The following is a 26,837-nucleotide window of genomic DNA, read 5'->3' on the forward strand; positions in this document are numbered from 1 at the left end:
ATGAACAAGGTCACAGAGCAACACATGGTGTAAAGTGGTTTCTGGACACGTAGCTTCTTTATGATTACTGCATAGGGCAATAAATATGCAGGACTGCATTTTGAGCAAGGCCTTCTGCATGTGTTGGAATGCACTATAACCTGTATGCTGGGCCATGTGTCTTCATGTTTATTTTGAAAGCATCTTCCCCAGTCAAGTGAATCTCACCTGCATGCTGTACTTGACAGAAATAGCAGACACTGTACTACCATCCCTGTAGACATGAAGACTTATCCTTGTTTCTCTAAGGGTAACCACAGGAAGTCTGGATCCTTGGGCGAAGAACACCAGTCCCCGTGGGTCATCACTTTCCAGTATGGTGACATTGGCAAAGCGGGCAGTCTGGTTTATGGCGGCACCATCACCCACTTTATAGACCTCCACCAGAAACCAGACTTGGTACTCTGGATCCTGCAATACACCAATCCAAAACAATAATCAAGCAAATAAGGTGGAAGTCTCCAAAACACTACATAAAAACTTGTGGTGAGAGAACATAAAAATAAATGAAACTAATCCATAAAAAATTCAACTACATAGAACTACATAAAAACAAAACTTTTGAGAGAATGATGCAAAAAGGTTTTACAGAGTTTTACTGGCGCAAAAAGTAGAAGTAGAGAATTTTATTGTTTAAATAAAATAAAATATTTTTGTAGTATATTGATTAGTGTTAATAATAGGAATAGCTCAGCAACAGGAGAAAGAGACACAATTTTTGAAAAGACGGCAACATTTAACAACAACTTTAGACTAAGATTTGTATGATGGAACCAGCTTCTTATGAATTAAATGTACCTTGTCAGGCCGAACCTCCAATCTGAGGGGACAAAGTAATTTTCCTTTCATACAGAGTGCTGTGCCTTTGGTCTGCTGCAGCTCTCTGGTCAGGTTCACTCCATGTTCAACCACTGAGTCAACTGTAGTGTTAAATGTGACCCGCCAAAATACCAATACATCTTCAAACGCTCTGGAAAGTAGGACAATGAGCGCGCACACACAAGAACAGTGCTGTAAAAACAGTTCTGTTGGTGTACCCATGTAAATCGGATTAACAATGATTTGCAATATTGAAAACACAACACAAAAAACACAAATGATACCTGTCTTCCTGTCTTTGAAGAAAGAGCATGGCCGTCCTGTTCTCAGAGTCCTCATCAAGTATTTGACCTGACTGAGAACTCAAACTGAAGCCAACAATACCATTCTGAAGATCACTCCCTGTGGTAGAAAAACAAAAAGTAGCAGCTGAACTTTTTTTCATAATAATTTGATTTTGTAAGAATAAACAAAAGCAGAACAACAGAAAAAATGCTGTTTCGAGGCCTTCTATAAAATGTATGTTAAACATTGGCAGATGTTTTTATCCAAAGCGACAGTGCATTCAAGCTAGATTAATATGTTCCTTGGGAATCAAACCCACGACCATTGTGCTGCTAATGCAATGCTTAAACAAATGAGCTACAGGCAGGGCCGTACGCAGGATTTTATAAATATAGAGGTCCATGTAAGTATTTTTCTAGGGCATGTACCCCATGGAAAAAACATATTTTCATATAAGAATTTGGTAACACTTTACAATAAGGTTCATTGGTTAACATTAGTTAATGTATTAACTAGCATTAACAAACCATGAGCAATACATTTGTTACAGTATTTATTATATCTTTGTTAATGTTAGTTAATAGAATTAAAGCTTTAATTGTATGTTCATGTTAGTTCACCGTGCATTAACTAACGTTAACAATATTTTAATAAAGTATTAGTAATTGTTGAAATTAACATTAACAAAAATGTATAAACGCTGTATGAGTGCAGTTCATTATTAGTTCATGTTAACGAATGTAGTTAACTAATGTTAACTAATGAAACTTATTGTAAAGTGTTACCAAGAATTTTAATACAGAAAACCAAAGAATCAAATAACTATAGATTTTAAACCATGTCAGTCTGCAGAAGACTTGTGTTGGTCATTAGAAATATATACAGTAATACAATAGAAATAATTATTTTTCTATCCTGGGCACACTGTGTCAGTAAAGTAAACATATGCTAACTGAATATAGGTTCATTTTAGTGAATGAACTAAAGGCTATCAATAATTAGTTTATTAAATGAATTCACAATATGCACATATTTATTATACACTTGATATGCTGAAATACAACATCAGTAATGCAGTGGTGGAACTAAACATTTATAAATGGGTTGGCCAAGGCTACTTTAGGGGGTCCATATCGCATGAAAAAAACTGGAATTATTTAAAAAGCATAAATGCATCTACAATTACTTCACATTACCCCACATAAGATAAATATTCTTCTTGCCATGCATGCATTACTGCATGCATTATACTAAATGTAAGATGTAAACATAATGCAAAGCTGAATTTTAACCCTGTAAAACCCTCGGTTGTAATATTACAACATCAGTTTAAAATCGAATAAACTGTACCTGTACATGTTTTTTCTTTTTAAAACCACCTTTACACAACTTAAAAAGTCCTAATGTTTAACCCTGCAATGATTTCGAATGATAGACTTTATAAATAGGTTTGTTTTCCTGGCCGTGAACTTACAAAACCTGCAAACCTGCCTTGAAGAACATAACCTTTTTTACTGGACTAAATAAATCAACAATCACGTAAGTTAAATATTTTTTTCTGTAATTAGTTATGTGTCTAGATCATGCATATTTCAAGATAGAGCTAAACGTTTTGATTATATTAGATTTTGGGCTTGTAATGTCAATGTTGTAATATTACAGGGTAACAAAATTTACCTGTGCACCTTGCATATTACATGAATTTGCTGAAGTTCTAAACTGTTACAAATGTACTTTTTTAATCATTTTTTGTAGCAACAAAATATAATATTGATGTTAAATGTCTTTGATACTATTTTGAGTTTTAATCTAAGTTTTAAGATTATTAAGTACGTTTACTGTATAATGTAGTAATTTATTTGAGAATTTGAAAGTATTTAACTGGCAATATATGAAACTGTATCTTATTGTTTATAAAATATTCTTAGCTGGTCCTGTTTTCTTGTCTAGGCTTTGTTTGCTCAAATATCTGTTTGCTGCATGAGGGTAGGGATGGGAATCGAGAACCGGTTCTTCTAGAGAACCGGTGCCCAGTGAATCGATTCCTTTGAACCGTTAGCATGCCTGCTTAACGATTCCGCTTATCGGTTCCGCTCGTTGCAAATGTGTCATGACGTCACACACACACACACACACACACACACACACACACACACACACACGCTGTGTTGTTTTGGTTTACAAAGCAGCAAACATTGCATCGAGGCAGAACGATCCAAAGTTTGGTTATATTTAGTGGTGGGCAGAGCGAGGCTTCGTGAAACACTGAAACAGTATAATCAATAACTTATATTTCATGCGAAAATACGACAATACGGTCGCGTTGCAGGACTGTCGCGTCTGATACACTATTACTAGGGGTGTGATGAGACACTTAATCCACGAGACAAGACGAGATACAAAATTGGGTTCACGAGAACGAGACGAGACGATATTTTTACACTTTTTAAGAAACCCTCAATGATAAAATAAATGAATAAAAAAACTGAATTCATGTTATTTTAAATGTTTTAACTAATCAAGGACTGGCCCTAACAATTATTTTACTAACTGATAATGAAGTAATTTGTTATTTTTGGGTAATAAAAATAGACCCAAGTGAGCAGTAGCCTTTAAAATGACATAATAACGAAGATGCAATAATAATTGGTTTAAATAAAGTATTAAAACCAAGTTATATTAAACAACATTACATTAACAAACACATTACATTTGTGGTCTATAAATAAAAAGCATTATGTATATATTATAACAAATGCCTGCAGGGGGCGATAGTGGACTCGTCTCGCGGACTCTATCTGCACTTTCACTTTAGACGGAGAGAAACGCTTATTTTTAGCTTTTAAATCCATTTGAATATTTAATATACGTCCATTTCTTTACAATAGAAATGATACAGCTACTATCATTTTTGAGCAAGAACATCATGTAAGATCATGTAGATCATGTAAACTCTGTGATGGTTTAATCTGCTGAGACTTCACATCTGACACTGATCAACAGACAAACACAACCCGTCTCAGACTTCATACGAGTTCCCAAACGAACATTATTGAAAACCCAAACAAAAAAGCAAATGCAGTAAAAGAATATAATGCATGCACTGTAAGGGGCTAATCACACCAACCACGCCTCGAAACGCAATGCGCGACGCACTGCCTTTTTTAAATCTCCGCTCAATCTCCTTCCGTTTCAATGTGTATATATATATATATATATATATATATATATATATATACAGTCTTGTTCAAAATAATAGCAGTACAATGTGACTAACCAGAATAATCAAGGTTTTTAGTATATTTTTTATTGCTACGTGGCAAACAAGTTACCAGTAGGTTCAGTAGATTCTCAGAAAACAAACAAGACCCAGCATTCATGATATGCACGCTCTTAAGGCTGTGCAATTGGGCAATTAGTTGAAAGGGGTGTGTTCAAAAAAATAGCAGTGTCTACCTTTGACTGTACAAACTCAAAACTATTTTGTACAAACATTTTTTTTTTCTGGGAATTAGCAATCCTGTGAATCACTAAACTAATATTTAGTTGTATGACCACAGTTTTTTAAAACTGCTTGACATCTGTGTGGCATGGAGTCAACCAACTTGTGGCACCTCTCAGCTGTTATTCCACTCCATGATTCTTTAACAACATTCCACAATTCATTCACATTTCTTGGTTTTGCTTCAGAAACAGCATTTTTGATATCACCCCACAAGTTCTCAATTGGATTAAGGTCTGGAGATTGGGCTGGCCACTCCATAACATTAATTTTGTTGGTTTGGAACCAAGACTTTGCCCGTTTACTAGTGTGTTTTGGGTCATTGTCTTGTTGAAACAATCATTTCAAGGGCATGTCCTCTTCAGCATAGGGCAACATGACCTCTTCAAGTATTTTAACGTATGCAAACTGATCCATGATCCCTGGTATGCGATAAATAGGCCCAACACCATAGTAGGAGAAACATGCCCATATCATGAAGCTTGCACCTCCATGCTTCACTGTCTTCACTGTGTACTGTGGCTTGAATTCAGAGTTTGGGGGTCGTCTCACAAACTGCCTGTGGCCCTTGGACCCAAAAAGAACAATTTTACTCTCATCAGTCCACAAAATGTTCCTCCATTTCTCTTTAGGCCAGTTGATGTGTTCTTTGGCAAATTGTAACATCTTCTGCACATGCCTTTTTTAACAGAGGGACTTTGCGGGGGATTCTTGAAAATAGATTAGCTTCACACAGACGTCTTCTAACTGTCACAGTACTTACAGGTAACTCCAGACTGTCATTGATCATCCTGGAGGTGATCATTGGCTGAGCCTTTGCCATTCTGGTTATTCTTCTATCCATTTTGATGGTTGTCTTCCGTTTTCTTCCACGTCTCTCTGGTTTTGCTCTCCATTTTAAGGCATTGGAGATAATTTTAGCTGAACAGCCTATCATTTTTTGCACCTCTTTATAGGTTTTCCCCTCTCCAATCAACTTTTTAATCAAAGTATGCTGTTCTTCTAAACAATGTCTTGAACTACCCATTTTCTCAGCTTTCAAATGCATGTTCAACAAGTGTTGGCTTCATCCTTAAATAGGGGCCACCTGATTCACACCTGTTTCTTCACAAAATTGATGACCTCAGTGATTGAATGCCACACTGCTATTTTTTTGAACACACCCCTTTCGGCTGGTTGCCCAGTTGCGCAGCCTTGGGAGCGTGCATGTCGTGAATGCTGGGTCTCGTTTGTTTTCTGGGGGTCTGCTGAACCTACTGGTGACTTGTTTGCCACGTGGCGATGGAAAATATACTGGGGGCCTTGATTGTTCTGGTTGGTCACATTGTACTGCTATTATTTTGAACAAGACTGTACCTCCCAAGGGTTTTTTCCTCCTATGACTTTTTTTACTTCTCCGGCTAAAATTCCGGGTTTTTTTTTCTCCTAGGGGGTTTTTCAACCCGGGGAGGCAGCCTTTTTGGGCTTAACTTCTATACGTGAATTGAATTAAAAAATAGCAGTGTGACGCGGATTTTTATATTGCTACCACTGAGTCAGCTGTCTTGTCAATCAAATATTTAAGTGTGAGCACTCTTTTGCTGTTAACTGTCATATCTGCAGAAACTTTAAAAAGAGGACGCTTGCTCTGACCTTGTTTGAGGGTGAGAGGTGCACAAACACGCAGGAGAGAGTGAGCGAGTGGAGTCCGGTTCTTCAAAGCAACCAGTGTTGCCAACTATTTTCAATGGAAAGTAGCTAAAGCTTGCTTGGAAAGTCGCTAAATGTCGCTAGATTATGTCATTGACTCATTAGCATACCAGTGATGTCATCACGTCGTATTTGCATTCTTACTACATTGGCTGTTTCATGTTTCTCTTTCTCTCTGAACTTTCACAAATTTAATTTTAATACACATAAATGCCTAAAAATGTTTTCTCGTTCGTTTATCTGCTTCTGTTCTTATAAAACGAAACGTGTGTATGTTTATATTTAAATGTCCAAACAGTCCAGTTTCAAAACATATGAGGATACACTGATAAATGATGGAAAACGTTGTTTTCTAGGTACATAACTCATTAACGCGTTGATCAGCTCCATAACAGTTTGTCTGTTCTGAATGTGCTACTGCTCAGCTCACTCAAATACATTAATTTTTTTGGTACAGTGATATTTTTTATTTAAAGATCATTTTACATTTACACCCTGCCATAAATGTAAGTCATTGCGGGATCAGCCAGCTCCGGCTTCCGCTGAGAGATTAACCACATCTCCTGCCCTGTATGCAGCTGGGAGAGAACTGGTCTGCTGCGCGAGGCCTACCCCGCGTGCTTTGGGATGGGGGTGGAGCCTTCGGAAGCGGCGGCAGCTGCTTGTTGAGAAGAGTAAACGACACGCGCTTTCATGTCTCCAAAAGTCTCCAACAATGCCAGAAAAAGTCATTCGATTTGTCGCTAGTCGCTTTTTAAAAAATAAGTCGCCAAGGGAGTCTGAAAAGTCGCTAAATCTAGCGACAAAGTCGCTAAGTTGGCAACACTGAAAGCAACTGTAAATTTCCCTCACCACAACGTAAGGCCCGCCTCTCCCCTCATTCGATTGGACAATGGAAAGAAGCGAATGACGTCGGGCGCTTCTCCGCTCTCAGCTTTCCTTCAAAGGCGCTTGCTGCGGCCGGGGGCAAAAACCGCAAGGCGCTCAGCGCGCATAAACAGCACGGAAACACTCCCTGCCCATAGAATATCATTTAAAAAAGCTGCCTGCAACTGCCATAAACGCTTTTGGTGTAACTGGCCCCTAAAAGGGTCAAACAGAAAGCTGCATCCTCCGGAGGTCGTATATGCAGGCTGCATACGTCATCAAGGTTTATTTCAGATCATTAACTGAGCATTACATTCGCAAGTCGTGAGCATATTACAACAATTTGCGATTAACTAAATAATCAGTAAACTTTATAATTGTTAATAGTCTCTAATAAGACAGTCTTTATGAAGTAAATGCAGTTTAAAAATGCGACCTCCGAAGGATGCAGTCTTTTATTTGAGAAACGGCCAGCATTTCACCTCCACAAGAAATCTCGCGAGACACATTTAATCTCGCTCACACCCCTAACTATTACACAACAACCAGCGAGTCAAGCACCAGCGGAGCTAACGGAAATCTTCTGTTATTAATGCCGAAGGTAATGTGTTAATGTTAATGTGAGCGCCTTTTCATTATATAAACTTTTACTATACGGATAATCTCCCTTGTCATTGTCCATCAAATTGATGACGGCCAGAGACTGGCTGGCTCTCACACTGGCTCAGAGGCTGCAGAAAGTATCTTTCGTGCACCTCTAGCCAGGGCTTAAAAACGAAAAAAATTATCAATCGTTTCACTCCGAGCAGAATCGATATTTTAACGTTTCCGGTTTTGCGTTCCTCATTGAACATTTACGTTCCGAAAACGGTTTACTTAGAAAAAATACCGGTTAATAACGTTATTTTAATTCAGGCTATACTTTAACAAATGCATGCATACAGACTAATTTTCACACAAAAATAATAACATAACACATGATATAACTAAACTTCAACATTTCATTAATTGTTAAAACCACAAAAGAAATACCTACATTAAACAGCTGAAAAAAACGACCCGTTTTATGCCGGCCTTTTACTGGTTGAAACCGCAGCATACTCTGCTGGATGTTTATGTTAAATGTGCCTCTGTATGTTACCTCAGTGATTCCCGGCTACTGTACTTCTCCCCCACATCCTTCAATATTGCAGACAGACTTGTTAAGACAGCCTGTCGTAAGAAAAATAATAACTAAAAGGAATTTCTTGGTGGCGACCCATTTAAAAAGTAATTGACAGTGGTATAAGTCCCCTGGCTTTTTTACAGTTTGCATCTTCATATTTCCAAGCAAGTTTTAACTTAAACATACCTCTGAACATTTGATGGGTAGCTTTGTGGTTATTTAAGGCAAATGCTATCGGGCCGGAGACTCGATGACTGCTGCGCGGGCATTTCACTCACGCTATGTGTCAAAGAAATCACTCACGCTTGATGCGTCAAAGTCACATGTTGTACTGTTTAATTCATGATTGGTCACTGATAAAGTACAATATTAAAGAAAACGATAAAATAACGTTATTAACCGGTTAATGGTAATTTTAAATAAACGTTTCTGTTCAGAACGATTAAAATTGATTTTGTTTTCGTTTTCGTTTTTGTTCCTGTTAAAATTTCGTTCGTTTCCGGTTTTCGTTTTCGTTCCTTGAACCGGTTCAGAGCCCTGCCTCTAGCTACTCCGTTTACAGAGGCAGGGAAGAATAAAATTACCAAGGCGAGGATAAACAAATTTCACCGAGCAGCAGGGACAGACACTACTTAAGTGTTTCTACATAAAAGTACATTTTCAAGTATTTGTATTTTATCAGTGGTTTTTTTTTTTTTTGAAAACATAAATTCCAAATCATATTATCATAATTTTAACTACACTACATTTCATAATTTCAAGTTTTTTGGTTTATATTTAATATTTAAGTACATTAAACATCTAGTAATGTGTTTTACTTTTACTTAAGTAAAAAGTACTTTTGTACTTTTACTCAAAAAGAGTAAAAGTACACAATTTCTATGTAATTATGTATTAAATCAATTTTAATATGCAATATAAAAGGAATACACAGTATGATTCTATGCTTCAGAATGTAGTGAACATTTTTTTTTTGGTAAAATAAATTTATTCCAAAGACAACACTGATAAAGCACAGATGTTTGGAAAATGTAACTAAAAATACTCAAGTAGTGTCCACCTCTGCCGAGCAGTGACTAAGTTTGTGGTAAAGGGTTTGCATCCGTTTGCCACAGTAGATGCCTCTGCATTTCGGTAGGTTCATTTGTTGTATTTTGTCCAGCATCATGTCTTTTCAAAAGAAAATAACAAATGCATGCATGACTAACGACCAAGTTGCATGTTTTTATGTCAGTCTAGTTCTGTTTTATCAATTCCTAGCCTTATCATATATTTACTGGTTGAGAAACACTGCCCTAGGCTATAGGTCCCTGGACTTTACTTTAAGAAGTAGCTCACCTACTTTTAAGTTTGTTCTGAGGTTGCTACACATAATGGCCCTCATTTATCCTTCTTGCGTAGAAACAGGCGTATATGTTGGCGTAAGATTATGCTTACACTCCTCTCACCGCCTGATTTATGAAACTGTGCATACCGTTGATATTCAGGTGTACGCAATATCTGCCCTTCATAAATGCCACGGCTGAAAACGATCGTCATTAGAATAACAAGCCCATATAAATTCAAGTCTCCGCCTCCCCCACGCCCTCATTTTACGCCATTGACACACGAAAGACGGCAAAGAAGAGAATCCGGGGAAGTGAAAAGAAACAAAATTGTTTTATTTGGGAGTTTAAAGAGTGGGATTAAAGACACATTAATAATTGGATGACAATTTGTAATATTCTTCTTATTATTTTTATTATTAATTGATATTTAGAAGAATAATTATTTATTATTATTATTATTTACTGTTGCCTACATCTAAATTCTATGTCTGCTTAATGGTTCAGTTAATTTTTTTTAAATAATATTTTAAAATGATGTAGTAACTTTTATAGTGTGTTGTTCTGTATTTACATACAGTTGTTTGTTAGCTGTATCTTAGATCCAGTTTGATACGGAGCTCCGGATATAATTCAAATTAACAATTTGTTTCCATGACATCCACATGTTTTACTAAGCTAATTCATAATTTGAAGTAGGCTAATAATAATTGTAATAGTAATTACGAAATATTATAATAATTAATTCCAAGGAACAAACTGTTGAATATTGGGAACAAATTCTAAATTTATGGCCATACTTTAGACTAAATAAGAAAAAGAAGTGTCCATAATGTTGCATAAAAGATAATTTGTGGCCATGATTTTGTCCGCATGTCATCATGATCGGATTTATGGCTCCATTCAACACAAGCATTTTACCTTACCTCATCAGGGCTGCGTTCAGCCCCGACTAAACGTTGCAGAACGTTTATTAAACTGAAACGGTGATGCATTGAACACCCTGTTGTGATGACGCAAGAGTTGCAACTACGGTAGCTGAGAGGCCAATCTTTGTGTTCTTTTTTAAATGTTCCTGAAGCCTGATGAAATCGTTATAAATGTGTGTTTAATACTGTAAAATACCCTCGATGTTACATTCACTGACCTTGCCGTCCAAAATGAAAGACAACATTCCAACTTGAACCCATTGTACGAGCTGTCTTTTTACTATCGCGTGGTTTTATACATCTTGCCGCTGATTGGGCTGACATTTCTGACACACCCACCAAACAAGAGAAAACACTTCTAAAACCTGTTGCATTCCGTTGCACACCGTTTCAAGGAAACATGTCGTTCAACCCGGAAACCGTAGCAAAACGTTGTGCACCGGTGTGAGATTGAACGTGCCCCTGTATTTATTTATCATCGAATGGTATGGTATGCTTACCTTTTGATGCATTATTACCATGTTTTCGTAGCACATCCTTGTGCTTTCTTGCAATGTGCCGCTTCAGATTCAAGGATAAATATTTGCTTTTACAGTCTCTCTGCACTCCCTTTTAATGTTTTCTTCCTGTCCAATCTTAACTTTGATTTTTACTTTACATTTATGTATAAGGCTTGAATTCCATAACTTATTGCTAGACGTTTTTACAGATGCTCAAACTAGCAAATTATCAAAGGGCGTTCTGGGTTCAGCGAGCGGAATTTTCGGAAAAAGGCGCTCTGATGGTATTACCGCACCGCTCACCGCTCAACGCTGGGTGTACGCAAGGTGTAGCCTACGCTGGAAATTTGGTGTACACACTTTTGATAAATGAGGGCCAATGTGTGTACCGTAAAACTTCAAATAATAGCCCGGGCTTTTATTTTCCCAAACCTATCGTCACACCAGGCGTCTAAAAGAGACAGGCGTCTATAAGAGACAGGCTTTTAATTTAATTGTTCAAGCATGACAGCAGGAGGTTACCACATATAATGTTTTATTTATAATTTAAATGTGTTTAACAAATTCGTTTGTGTAAGAATATTAAATTTTTGGCACCATAAATAAAGCAAACAAGGATATGCTTTTTTATTTTGGTTGTTGCGTTAAATCTTACACAGATACAACAGTGCTATTTTCTGACTGGCTATTGTGTAGCCTCTTTCTTTTCTTTTTTTTTTTGATTGGCTGATAAGTGGCACGCAGCAAGCTCGACTAGAACTCCAGGGGAAGTGGGCTTGATAGAGAGAGCGGTGCAGCCAGATACATTTTGGGTGCTGCAGCATATTAAATATGATAAATAGTTTTTCCGCGTTAGAAATACAATGTGTGGCGGGAGTGCATGCATGGCAAAAGACAGAAAGCCCGGCTATTATCAGCGGCCTCAAAACACTACCGGCCCACCGGGAAAAGTCCCGACTCCCGATTGCCACTCCGCTGTCATCATCACTGCAATCCTGACGACGAACGTTGTTGTGTTGTCATAGTGATGAGTAGGGGTGTCCTCGACTAAGGATTTACATATTCAAATCAGAATTGTCGAATCTTTCCATAGTCGTCCGATAGTCGAATCATCTATGTTTTTGTGCATGGGTTGGGAGGGGGTCAGACAGGTACAAATTGGTAACTTATTTTCTTTCACAAGCAGCACACATAAACAACTTTCTGTTAAAGTTATTTAATCCTACTACAATAGAAGAGCTCTCTAAACTAGTAACGTCATCCAAATCATCGTCCTGTATACTAGACCCCGTTCCCACAAAATTACTAAAAGAGGTATTTCATGTAGTGTCAGACACGGTACTTAATATCTTTAACTCATCTCCAGAATTAGGATACGTTCCAACAGCTTTCAAACTAGCAGTTATTAGACTGCTCATTAAAAAACCAAACCTTGACCAGGGAGATCTTAATAACTTTAGACCAATCTCAAATCTACCTTTTCTTTCTAAAATATTAGAAAAAGTAGTGGCAAGCCAGCTACGCACATTCGTAGAAAATAATAATACATATGAAAAGTTCCAATCAGGATTCAGGTTTACATCTCGTCGCATCCTAGCGAAACCCACCAGTTTTATAAGCTAACAGACTGCATTAGTGATATTAGGGACTGAATGGCACATAACTTTCTTATGCTAAACTCCAATAAGACAGAGATACTTATTATTGAACCGAATCGCTACAAATATAATATGTCAGATTACAAGTTGCCCATAGATGGCTGCACAGTGGTCCCATCTTCCACGGTTAAGAATTTAGGCGTAATGTTCGACAGCAATCTATCTTTCGATAGTCATATCGCCAACGTCTGCCACACAGCATTCTTCCATCTTAGAAATATCTCAAAAACACGCCATATGCTGTCTGCATCAGACGCAGAAAAGCTTATCCATGCTTTTATGACCTCTAGAATAGACTATTGTAACTCGTTACTTGGGGGATGCCATGCAAATCAGGTAAACAAGCTACAGCTGGTTCAAAACGCCGCCGCAAGAGTGCTTACTCGATCTAAAAAGTATGACCACATCAGTCCAATTCTGGCATCTTTACACTGGCTACCAGTTAAATATCTCATACAATTTAAAATATTACTAATCACCTACAAAGCCTTAAATGGCCTAGCGCCCTCGTATATTAAAGAACTACTATCAGAATACAATCCATCACGTAACACTGCATGAAAAGTGGAATTTTCGTCAGAATGTGGCACTGTAGATTGCTGTGAAACTCCAAGTTTACGACTGCGCACGACAATTTGCAGCCAACACCGAAAACTGCCGTAAGTTGTCAGAAGTTGACGTGGGTCTTGCTTGGAAGTTGTCCCCCCTTCCCCTAATTCTAGGGGAGGCTTTAACATGTAAATGAACATGCTGTGAGCTATACAAATGCAACTCAGGGTAGCAGCTGGGGGAAGTTTTACTCAGGTGACATTCTGAGAGGTTTTAAACATTGATTTTAAGAAAATCTTTGGTATCAGTAAAGCCAAATTACAGACTCTTAAATTTTAGTTTGAATTTATTTATTTTTAAAGTATGCTAGACTGTTAACACATTGTCTTCATGATGTAAACATCACTTAATATTTTGAGTTATGGACATTTACTTAAAAAATCTTAGTTCATTTAACTTTTAAGTGTATAAAATTAATTAAACTAAAACATTCAAGTGAATGTTGTAAGGAACACCCATAATCCTTTGTCTCAGAATATAACGATTATTTAAGCTTTTTTACAGAATTAAGAACTAATAAGAACTTTAACTACTTAAATATTTGTTAAAATGTCATAGAGGTTTATGCTCTAATATTATTCATGTTGTTTAGTTTAAAATGATAAATTACCATTTTTGTAAATGAAAGTCCCCGTTCAGGTGATCAGTGTTAATTGACATAAACAACACATTGTATTGTATTGTGTTTCAGTGGAGAATCAAGTTTATTTAATGACTGACTAAGTCATGAGTTTTGTGTTATAATACCATTTATAACACTAAGAGAATTATAATTATACATTAATTAAAAATATATTTTTTTTCAACTCAGTTAACTAAGTGGAGATGTTGGACAGAGTAATTCAAAATCAACTTTAAGTTTAATGACAATCATTTATCAAACTTTTCTTCACCATTTATCACAATACTTTCAAAATATTTTTTCCTAATAATTTTTAAACTATCCCTTTAAGTAGATTCAATTTCTCCAGGCTAACAGTGTATATTAATTACTCTGTATGTAATTAGCAATAACCAATGTTAGGTAAAAAAGATACACCAAACTATTCATTTCAACAATCTTAACTGTTCCAACAGAGCTCCAATCAGGCTCAATTTGTCCATTCTATGCAAACACCATCAAACAACATGTCAAACAACAAAATGTCCGTCCGGATGGGAACGAAGCAAGGCAACTTGTGCAATTACATCACAGCTCAAATACTGTGCATAGTGGCATGACTACAGTTTATTGAATTCACATACTGGTATCCTGCCATACTTGTCCATCATTTACATCTCCTAACACACCCTTTGGCAGTTCCCGCTTTCGCCTTTCATCTAATTTCTCTTCAAATCCAAGTCTTTTAACAAGTCCTCCCAGAGACTGCACGACACTCTTGTAACAGTAAGAACGTATTGGATGGACATACTCTTCACCGCTCGAATATGTAGCCTTTCTTAGCAAGGCAGAGCCATATTTCTTCCTTAATGCAGACCTCTGCTATGGGTGATTGTAGAACGGGATGTGACCACAAGTCCTGCAAACCTTTGTACCATCCCATCTGCGCTCATAGGTTTCAGTAAGCATGTACACTGTCATACATTTTGGACAAACCACATACTGTAAGAAGTCGTCACGGAGGATACCAGTCAATTTTATCATGGCCAAAAGTTTCATCAACAAGTGTTCTGTTTTTTCACTTCTGGACTGATCACTTCCATGCTCCTCCCCATCTTGTATGTGAGGATACGCTTCACTCTGCTCCTCAGCAAGGATTTCCCCCTCTTCATCCACATAGTCATCCTATAGAAATTTAAAGGACATATTTAAAACACATGCAATGCACATACTCAGCACCACCATTAGACCATTAGAGATTGAAAAGTCCATCATGAATATGGCCATTTGAGATTGAAAACCCCATCGTTAATATGGTCATTTGAGATTTAAAAAGAACATAATGAATTATTACTCATCAATATGGCCATTTGAGTATGAAAAGATTTGAAAACTGTAGTTGGAAAAGATCATGTGCATCTCAAACAGCTAGCTTTATCTTAGTGCAATGAACCAGTTAAGTACTTTGTGGGAACTTCATCCACTTCAACTTCATTTTAGTTTTTTTTTATACTTTATAAAGTGTGTTTATACTTTAGTTGCTTTCATTAGTTAACTAACAGAAATTTGAGAGTGGAAAACAATAATGTGGGTGAAACATGTTAGGTTTTCCCATTTTAGCTCTGGATTAGCATGTACTGAACTTTATACTGGTATATCCAAATGTAATTTCATGCTTACCACACAACAGGAGATGTCCAGGAAAAGATGAATGCTTTGGTCATCTGCTGTTTCGTCTGAAAAACAACAAACAGAAGATACCGTTATGCATTATAACGCGATATTCCTATTTAATTATAAATTAATTTATACTATTAAAATAACAACAACAGTGATAATCAACCACATTTAACTAGACCAGGGGTCTCCAACCTTTTTGTGAGCAAGGGCTGCCACAATAGATAAAACATGCTGGATGGCTACTTTTTGATATAGCATACTCAAAACGTTTTTGTTTAACTTGTTGATTTTATTTTATTTTATTTTACTTGTTGATATGTTTTAGTATTGTTTAAAATGCTAACATATGTAAAGCAAGCCAAGCTTATATAAAAATATGTAATTCTGCTCACCGTTGTCTGAACTGCAATTCGCTGGGTGCATTTCTTCAAATTCTTCAATCACTTTTTTTCTGGGTCCTCGGATTTCATTTCACTTTCACCAATCTCTCTAACTCCAGTAAAGTTATCCTCCGGGTCTTTACACATGACAGGACATCACTCACAGCGGGTTCATGACTGGATAGCAGCAGGCTCTGTACGTTATCTGACCTGACGTAGTCCTTTTCGATTTTTTCTCCCAAACTCCATTTTTGAAATAGCGCTTTCTGTGGTCAAAATACTGTGTATGACACAGTTCAGTGTTGCAATGTTCACAGAAGCGCCAAGGTCGTTTCTTCAGTCTTGGGACTTCCATCTTTCAACTGATAGCACACTGTGTTGATATCACACAGAGCACATCGCGTTTGTTGTTTATATCTTATAGATATGTATAAAGGCTAGATGGCTCGTCCGCGCTGCTGGCCAATTGAGGGCAACGTCCGCATTTTGGCGGCCATCTTACGACAGGGCGCTCGCTCACTCGTAGCATTGAGTTTTAATGATGCAGTTACTTTTAAATGACCATAGCTTGCTTAATTTTTTGCCGATTTTCAAACGGTTTGGTTTGTTATAAACGTCAAAGATGTACCTATGACACTGCATACCCATACTAAAAATAAAAAATAAATTCATGAAACATGTTAAAGCATCCAGAATTATAGCCACGTTAATAACGTGTGTAAAAACCCAAACCGTTTGAAAATCGGTGGAAGGTTGAGCAAGTTATGGTCATTTAAAAGTACCTGCACCACCAAACTCAATGCCACGAGCGAGCGAGCGCCCCGTCCCAAGATGGCCGCCAGGTGATGCCGTTAGGGACTCCGCCTTGAGCCATCTAGCCTTTATACATATCTATGGAGCTCCCGGCACATCGCGTTTGTTGTTTATATCATACGCATGCGCGCACGTCTCACAAGATTTTCCTTATATCAATAACCTCGCGTGTGATTGGAGGAGCCCGACAGGCTTCTCGCCTTCGTCCAATCGCGTGCGAGGTCATGGCCACGGCTCACACAGCAGTACAAGAGGACCATTAAGCGATGTTTGGTTTGGTGTTTGTAACTCTCCAAGAAGAGAAGACGGGTGCACAATCCCAAGATTGCGGTAAGAATAATTTTATGTAAAAGCATATTTTTAAGTAGCCCAAGCTGTGTGTTTTATTGCTTAGAGGTGTTTTTGTCTTGTAATTTTTAGGAGGCTGTACGGCGTCTCTGAGGCACACTGCAGGCGCTTTGAACCAGAGCAAAGGTAACGTTACGATTTAAAGAATATGCTTTTATTCTTGTATAAGGAAATAGATACGTTAATAGATCCGAGCTTAAACCCGCACATTTTGTTTTCACAGACTAACGTCGCCTCATAACGAAGCCGTGACCTCCTATTTGGTTGGGGCTATTTTAGCAAGTCCACATTTAACTGCTGAGAATGACGACATTGTTTGTAAGTATAACTTCTAATGTTTTTCCTCATTTCTTGTTTAATTGTACCGTGACTCTGTTTATTAATACCAGTCTCATTTAATTGTTTTCCAACTGCCTGTAAGACGTATTATGAGTCGGTTCGCCGGAGCTTCAGATACAAACAACCTGAACTCGCATCGCGGGCGGAAAATACGAAAAGTTTAGCTCGGAGTCGATCCAGAAGAAAAAGGGTAAGATTTATTATATTAGATCAGTTTTTTGTCAATGTGAGTATTTTTCTGGTTACTTATTGTCTTTATTGATTATATTACAGTTGCTGGAAGCGAGACGAAGTGTGCTGGCTGAGGGTGAGATGGACATTTGAAAGTGCGCCACCATAGATCTCATGTCTGATGAAGACGGCATTGTTGACGGGGTGTCTGGATGGATTGTACGGCCACCGCCCTCTCGCAGCCTGGAACTCTCCGAGCTCTGTGCCACGCTGAAATTCAGATTAGAGGCGATACCAAAGTAGAGGGGAACTCACCATATATGCCTGCAAAAGCGACTTTTTACAACGTTTTTGAGTTTTCTTTTTCTTTTTTCAACACTTGAGAACTTTGAAAAAGATTTTTAGGGATCTTTCCCGAATGTCTTGGGCACTTTTTGACGTGTTTGGAGGACAACATAAGAGACATTATGCTGCTTTGTACATAGTTGTGTGTTTCTAATTAAAGCTCTTTCTTTGAATAAACAGCTGTGTGTTTATAAATAAACCTCTTTGTTTTCTCTTATATTTCTTGATGGTGTGAATAATGAAGTACATAGCACAATAACATTATTATATAAAAAATTAATATCACATAAATTATATATTTATTATTATTATTATTGGGGTTTACATTTATAATGAGCCAGGGTGCCCAATAACCCCCCTCTTTAGAGTAACGGCCCGACTTGAATTTACTCACTCGGTATTGGCTGAAGCCACTTCTTTTAAACAAGAAAAATCCCTTGTGATTGGTTTGAAGTGATCTGCCAACCATTCACGGGAGATTTTACTTGTTTAAAAGTAGTGGCTTCAGCCAATACTGAGTGAGCACACCCAAGTGGGCAGCCACTCTAGTTTCGCTGCTATTCACATGCTAATTAGACTAGAGACGCTCTACCTGGCCGGCAGAGGTTTCGCTGCTATTCATATGCTAATTAGAGGCATCGTACCCCCGCGGGGCTCTCCATCTGCGTCATGGTTCGTTTACGACAATTTGTGACACAGACGAACGCGACGCTCGCTGCCTGTAAATTGAGGAAAGCTGCCGAAAATTAGGGAGATTTTCGGGAGCCTACAGGCGCTTACGGGGACGAAAATCCCACTTTTCATGCAGTGTAAACTGCGCTCACAAAATTCTGGTCACTTAATTATCCCTAGAATATCATAAGTGTTGTCTAGAACAAAGCACTCACATACCTCATATGGGTAATATTCTATTGCCGCAAAGGTTAGCCTGTCTGGAACCGAGCTGACTTGAACCACTATAATGTTTGACACTTGCATTACATGCGAACGGCCCCTACGCTAATAGAATTCTGTTTTTCTCTCCCTGTCTCGTCCTCGACCACGAGGACAATGAGACAAACAGACCCAGTTCCTGTTGCTGTGAAGATCATCGCACCACTGATCCACTGGCTGTCCTTTAACGGGATGACCAGCCGATGCCCGACCAACGACCACCGGCTAAACCAGTTTAATTCGCTTACCCGCCTCCTTTCCCTACCGTATCTATATATATATATATATATATATATATATATATATATATATATATATATATAAATATATATTAATTCCTCCCAAGGGTTTTTGTCCTTCTATGAGTTTTTCCCATTGGGTTTTTTCCTAGGGGTTTTTTCGTCCCAGGGAGAGTCAGCCAACTTTGGCTTAACTTAGCACTTTACTGTATACGTTACATTATTAATATGCTCGCTTGTACGGTTTAACCACTATCTCTACTTCTTATATTATCTATTGATTTTCTGTGTTCTCCTCTACATCTTCTCATGTAAAGCTGCTTTGCAACAATTAACACTTGTGAAAAGCGCTATATAAATAAAATTGAATTGAATTGAATTGAAAGTGACCAAAACTGTCTTTCAAGTGACCAAAACTGTCTTTCAAGTGACCAAAACTGTCTTTCAAGTGATGAACGAAGACAAAACTGACGATGCATTTATATATTTATTTTTTTTAAGGTAAAATATATAAGGCAACATTTGTTTATTTATTCTTCATAACATTTTAAAGCCACGATCTACAGAACGTCACACAAAAATACATTTTGATAACTTAACCTTAAAAAAATAACAAAGGTGATTCTGCCTTGGAAACCCCGGCTACAATTAAGTGTTTTTATTTAATTTGGAGATATAGCGCGTCAAAGCAGTCATGACCAAAAAAAAAAAACCGACAAATGAGAAATGACAAATAATTTGTGATTGTGACTGTAAATGATAAAAACTAATCTTTATTTACAATTCATTAAACGTTTATTTATAACATGAAAAACACTGAAATGAATGATTTTATAGACCCTACGCGTTATTATTTAGCACAGAAATACCTGCTTGCTTGCTCTGACTTTGATCATCTCTGTATTCACTTTAGATACAGAAAGACCGGATGATATTATTTATTTCAGGAATCTCTTTGCTATCATTTGAAAGTGAACACCGACCATATATTAAATCACAAGAAAGACATTCGTGTCAGGCAGAAATAGGTTCGGTGCAGATAGCTTCCGTTTCATCACCGAAATTTTAAAAACCGGCTTACCTGTTTTGTAGTTTAACTTTTGACAAGCTAACCAAAATGTATGATAAATACATTTTAAAAACTTATACCCATCGAAAAACATCAGTTTTTTAATGTTTCGTTTGATTAACTCCTAAATATGAGACGCAAAGCACCTAGCCCGTTCGTCTAAATTACATGCGCAAGCATGGCCAGCACGCAATTGCGCAAAACCGATACAACGAAAAGCTATCCAAAATTTACAGACTTAAACTAGAAAATGCACTTCCGGAGGAACCGCAAAAGTGTGCTTGCTCTGGTGCGGTCACTAACGTGATTTGTGAAATGTTAAATTTTAGAATGTTTTTATCTTGTGCATCCTCGCATTGGAGTCCCAAGTTCATGTACAAAGTTTGGTTTCAATACGTGAAAGCATTCCTGACACACACACACACACACACACACACACACACACACACACACACACACACACACACACACACACACACACACACACACACACACACACACACACACACAGAAATGTATACAGGCTTGTAACCAGGGGTGCTTCCAGCATTTAAGGACATCCGGGGCTTAGCACAGACCATTTAATGTAAATACAGGGATAGCTAGCTAGCCTAGAACCAACTATAACGGCTGTGCTGCACATGTTCAGGGTTCGACATTAAGACTTGTCCGCTTGTCCGGGACAAGTGGATTTTTTGTAGGACAAGTGTAAGAAAAAATTTGTTGTCCGACTCCTCTATGAAAAATCCCTTGCTCTGCCACTGATTATCAAAACACAAAAAATACATTATATTATAAAACTTTACCCGGACAAGTGACTTTTGTGCATGGACAAGTGAAACACAAATTTACTTGTCTGAAGGACAAGTTCCTCAAAAAGTTAATGTCAAGCCCTCAGTGTTTTCTTATTACATTTTTTTTAGAATTGTAATTTAAATAATTTTAATTTTTGAGTGAACAATCCCTTTGAAGTGCCATATTTTCACACACTAATTTTGTACATAATATACCAAAAATCCTTTAGTACTTAAGATAATCTTAAAAACATGAGACTTAAAGGTGAAGTGTGTAAATTTTAGCGGCATCTAGTGGTGAGGTTCCAAATTGCAACCAAAAGCTCAGTTCACAGCTCACCCCTCGCTTTTGAAATGCATAGAGAAGCTACGGTAGCCACCACAGGACAAACATGTCATGATTTTGTCCATTAAGACTGTAGAAACATGGTGGCACAAAATGCCGACTTTCATGTAAGGGGACCCTCTGTGTATGTAGATAAAAACATCTCATTCTAAAGTAATAAAAACATAACGGCCATATAAGAGCCATATGAAAGGTCTTTATACACCCCTGATAATATAGTTTTGTATATTATTTTGCATTTCTGTCAAGAGATCCTTCTAAAAATTACACACTGCACCTTTAATGTAGGCCAGAGTTCACGTCACAAAAAGCAGCAGATATAAGCTGCATTTTATTGATCATAAGCTCATTTTTAAAATAAGCGATAGGAAAGAGCGACAGCAGCACTGATAGCCTAATATCATTTCATTTCTTTACTATTTATGAATATGATTGTGTGTTGAGCGTCTACGACAGGGCTATTCAATTAGTTTGTCATGAGGGCCAGAGATATATCAGTGATGATGACGACATATACATTTAAACATACTCATGTTGTATTTTGAAACTGCATAACAACAAAATAAGTGCATTGTACAATATACTTTTTCTACAAACATGTATTTTCAAACTGCATACAACAAAACTTGTGCATTGTAATATGACCAAGTAGGCTTTATCTACATCCAGACATGTTTGTATTTTGTATTTTAAAACTGCATAACAACATAAGTGCATTGTAAGATACCCGAGTAAGCTTTATTCTACATTTAAAGGTGTAAATAAGAGCCATATCTACTCACTTAAGTACACATAACCAAAAGTTTATAATATGGAACATAAAATTGTTTTATGCAGTTTTTTGTCAAAGCTTATTATTTCACAACCCTTTATTTAAACTACAACCGCCATCTTAATAACTGGCAAACATTAGGCTAGCTTCTAATAAGAGAAATTATACTTTTAGATTTCATCAGAGCAGTAAAATCACGTGTATGTTTGTCAGCGCGATACGCATACAGTGGTGCAGGACAGATGCTGGGCTGTGAGCGATGGCCGATTAACTTACTTGTTTAAATTGCATTCTTTTGTGAGAACGATGACTCGCATAATATTTGAGCCTTTGCTGTATGAGCAAGCACAGAGAAAACATTCGCGTCTGGAGATAACTGTAGTTACAGTCCCGAGTAAACAAGTAGATGTGATGTTTTCAGCACTCGGATTAAAACTCAACACTGAATGGCTGCAGAGACGGATGCTGAGTCCCAATTCGCATACTATCCGTCCTAAATACAGTAGTATTCGAAACTAGAATTAGTACGTCCCAAAACGTAGTATGTTGAAATGAGTATCCCAAAGATACCCGGATGGTCTACTATTTCCGGTTAGATTTCGAAGTGCAGATCGATCCACACTCTAACGGCTAATATTGCCCACAACCCATTGCGTGCGGGAGGGAGGAGCTTTGTGGTGATGTAAATATGGCAGCCAGACGCAGCAGCGGAGATGCGCCCTCAGCTTTAAAGTGTAAGAATTCAAATGTTTAACCCTAATTAAAGTTATCTTTCATTGTCTTGTAATATTCGGTTGATGTTGTGAAAATAAAGTACCATGGCTGTAGTACTGTGTCATGCATGTGTCTTTTTTATGTATTTCTTTTTATGTTTCTGTCTTACATTATACCTTACTATAAACCCTTATGAAAATAAACACCTTTTACTACACTAATCATAGTTTAACCACACTGACTTATTTGTAGTAATACTGTGGCTGTACAACTGTTAACTTTATTAAGAAATGTAATATGGTTACTAAACTTTTACCATAGTAAAAGCATGGTTCATTTTCATCGCGGTATTTTTGATTTGCATACATAAGTATAAAATAAGCATAAAATACGTTACACAATAGTTATACTATAAACTTTAACGATTTGGCTTTAAAATAAGTAGCTTTCGTTACACACATTGTTGCACATGAACATCATAACCAGCCGCCTCACAAACGACCTGCGTTTGGTGTGCGTAACTAGGCAACCACGTTGTCGTTCACGTTGCATGACGTCATCGAAGTACGTCCCAGAACGTGCATACTCTTTTGCTACACACTCAAAAGTACGTACATTTTCCTCACAAAAACAGTACACACTTTTAGGTCGTAGTATAAGTAGGCGAATTGGGACTCAGCAGGAGTCTCCATTGACTGTGGCGTTGACTAATGAATATGGATGATCTCTGTTCTTCTCTTCAATGGAGCGGGGCGTGGCTCTTTATAAATAATGCAGTAACATGAGAGACGGTACATCTCCCTCTTTTAATACAGTTAACAACGAAGTACAATATTTGTTTTCGATTTCACTTACACCATTTAAAAGCAGACATTCCAAGCATTATGTAGACATTTATCTTTTGTTTCTATGAAAACAATTCGTTAAGTTACAGCTCATTTTTCTGACGTGTTTCTGAAAGGACGTCACTAAGAGAGAGAACAAACGCGCATTATGTTTATTTTCTTAATTTTGCGAAAAGCACAACATTCTGTTTTTAATGGGAGTGGACAGAAAAAATACTAGACACTTTAACGTTTTAAATGATGTATAAATCATATATGTAAGTCCAAAATCAGCAGAGTTATCTAAGTCTCTTTGCGGAGTGATTGAAAAATAAAGATTGTGCGGCGCCCGCGCCTCTGTCGACCCAGACTGTGAAATTAATGATAAAAGAAAATATTTCCCTCAGTGATTGACAGCATAATGCAATCAATCGTGTTCCCGTTCAACAGTAGCTAAGCATACGATTTAGATATATGTATCTTCTTACCTGAAGATCATGTAAATGGCATATACGCAGTCTTCTGGCAAAAGCTGTGTTTTTAAATGTGTCATACATTTCTGAAAGTCATGACTATTTAAATACACTTGGCATCACATGCATGATTTAAGGTAAAGTGACACTTTTTCGCGTCAATTCACAATCATTTAAATCATGCAGCTGTCATAGAGCCGACGCCAAACGATCACGCGAGCGAGGACGCGATACTGATGCGAGCGAAACTAATACGTTTACAATGTATTACATTGATGAAAAAGGGAATTAAACTTGTCGTGCCATATATCACTGAAATAAAAGAAAGGGATTAAAATATGTCTGAATCATATAATTCCTACCTGTATGTGAAAATGCACGTTCTCCAGAGAGCTCGCGTTGATTCAAGCATTCAAGCAAAATCCATTTGCAGTTTTGCGTCCGAAACCGCATACTGTATAGTGAATAAGATGAAGTTTATGATTCTAAAAATATGTATCCAGGAATCTGTCCCGCCATTGTTATTCAAACTTTTCCACGGAGCAATAGCCTGTTAGCTTAGCTTCTAAAGATGGCTGCCGCTATCTTTACTTTCTGTCTAAAAAACACGTTTGAACGTAAAGCCTGCCCTCTACTGGTAAAGGCTAATGACATTTTTATTTTTACACAGGTTTTAAATTGGACATTTTAAAGTGAAAATAACAAAATATAGACATGTTACTGCAATGTTTTTTTATCTTGGGCATCTTCACATTGGAGTAAAGAGTTCATATACAAATTTTGGTTAATAAATGTTACAGACATATTGAGATTTGAACTACTTCCTGTTTTGGCGGCGTTGACACACATTTAGTTTGGGCTGTGGCGCGCAAACGCTTCCGAAAATCAAAAATCCTTCTAGTAACTTTTGTGAGGCTCGGTCCAAGGATCGCGTACGTGGAATTTCATGAAGTTTGGACAAAATTTGTGACCTGTGAAACTTTTTTAAGGTTTTGTGTTCTTTCCAATATGGCGGCCGAACGACATGGATCTGTGACTTCATCCTCTCAAGCAACTTACACCGGTACTGCCCGAACATTTTAAAGTTTGAACGGTGTCTCTGCGTCAAACGGTCTGGTCGCTAGAGCTGACACAAAAAATCTACCCGGGAATAATAATAATAATAATAATAATAAGAATAATAAAACTTAAGAAGAACAATAAGTGTGCTTTTGCAAGCACACTTAATTAGATCAGAATTTACGTTTATAATAGATACATTTTTTAATAAAATAAGGTCAGAAGTAACAAAGTGCAGAACAAATATTCAAAATGCCTCAAGTGCACAGAAACAAAACACAAGCCAAATAGTGGCATCAGAGTGATTTATAAATAAAATTAAATAAATTATTAAATGAATAGAAAAGTATAGCCATAATATAATTGCCAGCTTGGTTTTTTTAATGTAAAAACAAAGAGGCAATGGTTTATTAACGAAGAAACCTCCGTGTAGCCCGGTCACAGGGGATGTTGGATTAATATATTAACGCATTTTAAAAATATTTATTGAAAGCTGTTACTTCACATACTATTTGCAGCATTATCATAATATGCTGTATATTAATATATTGTGAGAAAGCTGTTATATGTGAAATCAGATAATGTGTGCACCCATATACGGCCAAAATTGAATGATCCTCATTTCATAACACATCTGCGACGATTCAACTGTGAGATTTGGTAGTCGAATCAGGCTTCTCCTATCGATGCATCGAATCTTCGACTATTCGGGGTCACCCCTAGTGATGAGTAACCTAATGATCCTGTCTGTCACGTGACATCTACCGGTAATCAAAACTTTAGCGTGTGCAATCTGCACCATAGGACTGGCTTTAACAGACAATCTGACGGGTTTTAGAAGATTAAATACAACCCGAAACTAAAAAACAAACCCGGCCTTTATTTGAGACAGGCGTTTATTTACCCAAACCTGTCGTCACACCAGGCGTCTAAAAGAGACAGGCATCTATTTGGGACTCGGCTATTATTTGAAGTTTTACGGTATACTTTGTTCTGTGTCTTCTGAACAGATATTAAAGCGAGTTAATACAAACATACAAATTTGTGCTTATTCCCTCACCCAATGAGAATCGATAAGGAATCGGATCGATAAGCAACATCGATAATGGAATCGGAGTCGTTAAATTCTTATCAATTCCCATCTCTACATGAGGGTCAGGTGATATTGTTCTGGAATGTGGGGTGGGGGTATAAGTGATATTAGCATTATAAATAGAGGACAATAACCTTTCCAGATTTTTTGTGAGATCTGTGGAATGGGTGAATCCTTTGAAATGTATAAATGAGATTGGAATTGATTTGCATCAAGATTAATAAGCATGGAAATAGTCAGTGTTTTTTATTTCAGAATTTTAGCAGACAGGACTGTCTTATCTATGTGGTATGATGTCATTTATATCATCTAAATTTGAAAAAAGTGACTTTGAGATGGGATGTGGTGATTCCTCTCAACTATAAAAGAGAAATTAAAAACTTTGTCTGCCCATATAATGATAATGTGGACATGACACCAACAAAACCAAGCCATTCATGAACACAGACCTTGCCCC

The 26,837-nt window shown here is 37.3% G+C and overlaps 1 protein-coding gene and 1 long non-coding RNA gene across 2 annotated transcripts in view; one reads left to right on the forward strand and one right to left on the reverse strand.

Annotated features, from left to right (window-relative positions):
• adgrv1 (adhesion G protein-coupled receptor V1) overlaps window positions 1-26,837 on the reverse strand; it is a 1,080,612-nt gene that overhangs the window by 335,520 nt on the left and 718,255 nt on the right. Inside the window, 3 exon segments of the mRNA XM_073861135.1 lie at window positions 208-450; window positions 838-1,009; window positions 1,143-1,260. Coding sequence (XP_073717236.1) covers window positions 208-450; window positions 838-1,009; window positions 1,143-1,260 — 533 coding nt within the window.
• LOC129440702 (uncharacterized) lies at window positions 17,195-18,263 on the forward strand. Its single transcript, XR_012365376.1, has 3 exons — window positions 17,195-17,335; window positions 17,433-17,738; window positions 17,822-18,263. It is a non-coding gene; the product is annotated as an uncharacterized lncRNA (long non-coding RNA).

Source organism: Misgurnus anguillicaudatus, chromosome 22, assembly GCF_027580225.2.
Source record: "Misgurnus anguillicaudatus chromosome 22, ASM2758022v2, whole genome shotgun sequence".
NCBI classification, from domain to species: domain Eukaryota; kingdom Metazoa; phylum Chordata; class Actinopteri; order Cypriniformes; family Cobitidae; genus Misgurnus; species Misgurnus anguillicaudatus.